Source organism: Melozone crissalis, unplaced genomic scaffold, assembly GCF_028551555.1.
Source record: "Melozone crissalis strain CALT ecotype California unplaced genomic scaffold, PUWL_Pcris_2 ptg000096l_1, whole genome shotgun sequence".
Classification (NCBI taxonomy): domain Eukaryota; kingdom Metazoa; phylum Chordata; class Aves; order Passeriformes; family Passerellidae; genus Melozone; species Melozone crissalis.
In genome coordinates, this window is record NW_026535873.1 from 2,533,140 (window position 1) to 2,535,836 (window position 2,697).

The 2,697-nt window shown below is 54.9% G+C and overlaps 1 protein-coding gene across 1 annotated transcript; it reads left to right on the forward strand.

Annotated features, from left to right (window-relative positions):
• Nucleotides 1-1,826: 1,826 nt before the first annotated feature.
• Nucleotides 1,827-2,378, forward strand: LOC128947329 (olfactory receptor 14J1-like; the record flags this gene model as incomplete). Its single annotated transcript, XM_054291580.1, has 1 exon — nt 1,827-2,378. A coding segment is annotated over one exon (552 nt), but the record flags the coding sequence as incomplete, so codon positions are not given.
• Between the last annotated feature and the right edge of the window lie 319 nt (nt 2,379-2,697).

Here is a 2,697-nt window from a genome sequence, read left to right on the forward strand (position 1 = left end):
GTCATTCTGCTGTGTCTGTGCTGCTGAGCTTTAAAGGAACAGCTCTTCCCAGCACCAGCTCCTCTCCCAGCCCAGCAGGGCTGAAGGCTCTGCCACACTGAGGTGACAGGAGCCAGGCAGAGACAGGCTGAAGGCAATCAGGATTGGGAAGACATTGAGCTGAGACTTCACTTGGGGAAAGATCTTCACAGCCATGTGCATGGTGAGTGTGTGGGTGCAGGGCAATGTCCCCTGTGCTCCTGGAGGGATCTCCTGAAGCCAGCACACCCCACAGCCTAAGGGATGTGTCAGGAGGACTCTCCCAGTTTCTCTGGGGCACAGGAGGAGGAGGAGGATGTGCTGCAGAGCGGGGCTGCCCTGGGCACTGTCAGAGGGCCAGGGCAGGACGGCTCCTGCTGCCAGGGACGGCTGCAGGGGCTGGAGCTGGGGCTGCAGCCAGGGCTGCCCAGGGCTGTCCTGCAGAGCAGCTCCTGCAGCCCTCAGGGCTCTTGGCCAGCCCAGGGCATGTGCCACCTGCCAGGGGCAGCTCTCAGCCTGCCTGGCAGCTCCCCATGGACGCTGCAGGGGAGAAGTTGGGGGTGGAAGGAGCCACCCTTATCAGGGCAGATTCCTCCTGCTCTGGAGATGGTGCTGCATGGCCAGGGCTGCTCTCAGCTTTCTCCTAAAGGGAAGGGAAAGGGGCTGTCAGCTGTGTCTGTGTCACTGAGACTCCTGCACTGTCATCCTGGGAATCAGCAGATGGGCCTCAGATCTCCCTCAGAAAGTTCCTCCTCAGCCTCCTCTCCCTACAGACAGCAGCACCTTGGCTTGCAGCATCTCTGTTTGTCTGGTCTGCCCTTAAGGCCCTGCTGCCAGGGAGATGCCCCTGGGCAGTGCCCTGTGCTGGGAGGGGTATGCAGGGCATAGCTGAGCCCCAGGTCAGGGCTGGGCTCTGGCAGCACTGGCAGGGACAGGACTTGGATAGAGAGAAACAGCTCCCAGTAGGCACAACTCGGGGCAGCAGAGAGCCAGAGCAACCCTTGGTATCCTTTCCTATTCAGGTGCACAGGGAAAGAGAGAAGGATTTGGAGAAATTTTTTTTTAACTGGAGTGTTTTAAAATTCCACATTATTGTTCAATCAAGTTATAAGTGCAATCACCCTGAAATAGAGAGTGGTGAAATGAGCAAAAGGCACCTGTGTGGGATGCGTAGGTCTGATTTCACTGGGGCACAGGGAGCCCTGTTTTCCCTCTGGGCTCCCCAGTGCTCTGGCAGAGAGCAATGCTGAAGATGAGGCAGCAGCCTAAACCTGAGCTCAGAGATAAAAATGTTCCCCAAAGTTCCCCCAAAAAAGGAAGTAATTTTGAGGGGATTTATAATAAAAAAGGATAAGTATAACACAATTAATTCTTTCCCAGCTTGTCAGTGTCTTCTTTCAACAGTGCACCATGACCAGAGTGAAGAAATGTCCAACAGCAGCTCCATCAGGCACTTCCTCCTGCTGGCATTGGCAGACACGCCGCAACTGCAGCTCCTGTACTTCTGCCTCTTGCTGGGCATCTCCCTGGCTGCCCTCCTGGGCAACGGCCTCATCATCAGCGCCGTAGCCTGCAGCCACCACCTGCACACGCCCATGTTCTTCTTCCTGCTCAACCTGGCCCTCACTGACCTGGGCATGATCTGCACCACTGTCCCCAAAGCCATGCACAATTACCTCTGGGACACCAGGGACATCTCCTACAAAGGATGTGCTGCACAGATGTTTTTCTTTATCTTCTTCATCGGAGCAGAGTTTTCTCTCCTGACCATCATGTGCTACGACCGCTATGTGTCCATCTGCAAACCCCTGCACTACGGGACCCTCCTGGGCAGCAGAGCTTGTGCCCACATGGCAGCAGCTGCCTGGGCCAGTGCCTTTCTCAATGCTCTGCTGCACACATCCAATACATTTTCCCTGCCCCTTTGCCATGGCTATGTCCTGGGCCAGTTCTTCTGTGAAGTTCCCCAGATCCTCAGGCTCTCCTGCTCACACTCCAGCTTAAGGGAAGTTGGGCTTCTTGTGGTCACTTTCTGTTTAGGTTTTGGTTGTTTTGTGTTCATTGTTTTTTCCTATGTGCAGATCTTCTGGGCTGTGCTGAGGATCCCCTCTGAGCACGGACGGCACAAAGCCTTTTCCACCTGCCTCCCTCACCTGGCCGTGCTCTCCCTGTTTCTCAGCACTGACACATTTGCTCACCTGAAGCCCCCCTCCATCTCCTCTCCATCCCTGGATCTGGCAGTGTCCGTTCTGTACTCGATGGTGCCTCCAGCCCTAAACCCCCTCATCTACAGCCTGAGGAACCAGCAGCTCAAGGAATCTCTCAGGAAAGCTGTGACTGGATGCTTTTCAGCCTTTTAATTGTCCTATACGAGCCCTCGCAGTGCTTTGCATTGGGAGCCACAAAGGAGCTGGAAACACACCCCTGCTTTGGCTCCGGCTGTCTCTCAGCATTCTCCCTCTGTCAAGGGGCTGCAAGTGGGTCAGGTCCTGGGAAGGGACAGCAGGCCAGAGACCCAAATTAACCAAAGGGATATTCCAGACTGTATGGCCCCAGTTCTGGTATAAAAGCTAAGGAAGGAGGAAGAATAGGGGGCATTTCCTATTTACAGTGTTTGTCTTCTTGATTAACCACTCCAACTGCTGAAGTTCTGCTTCCTAGGAAGTGGCTGAACATCAC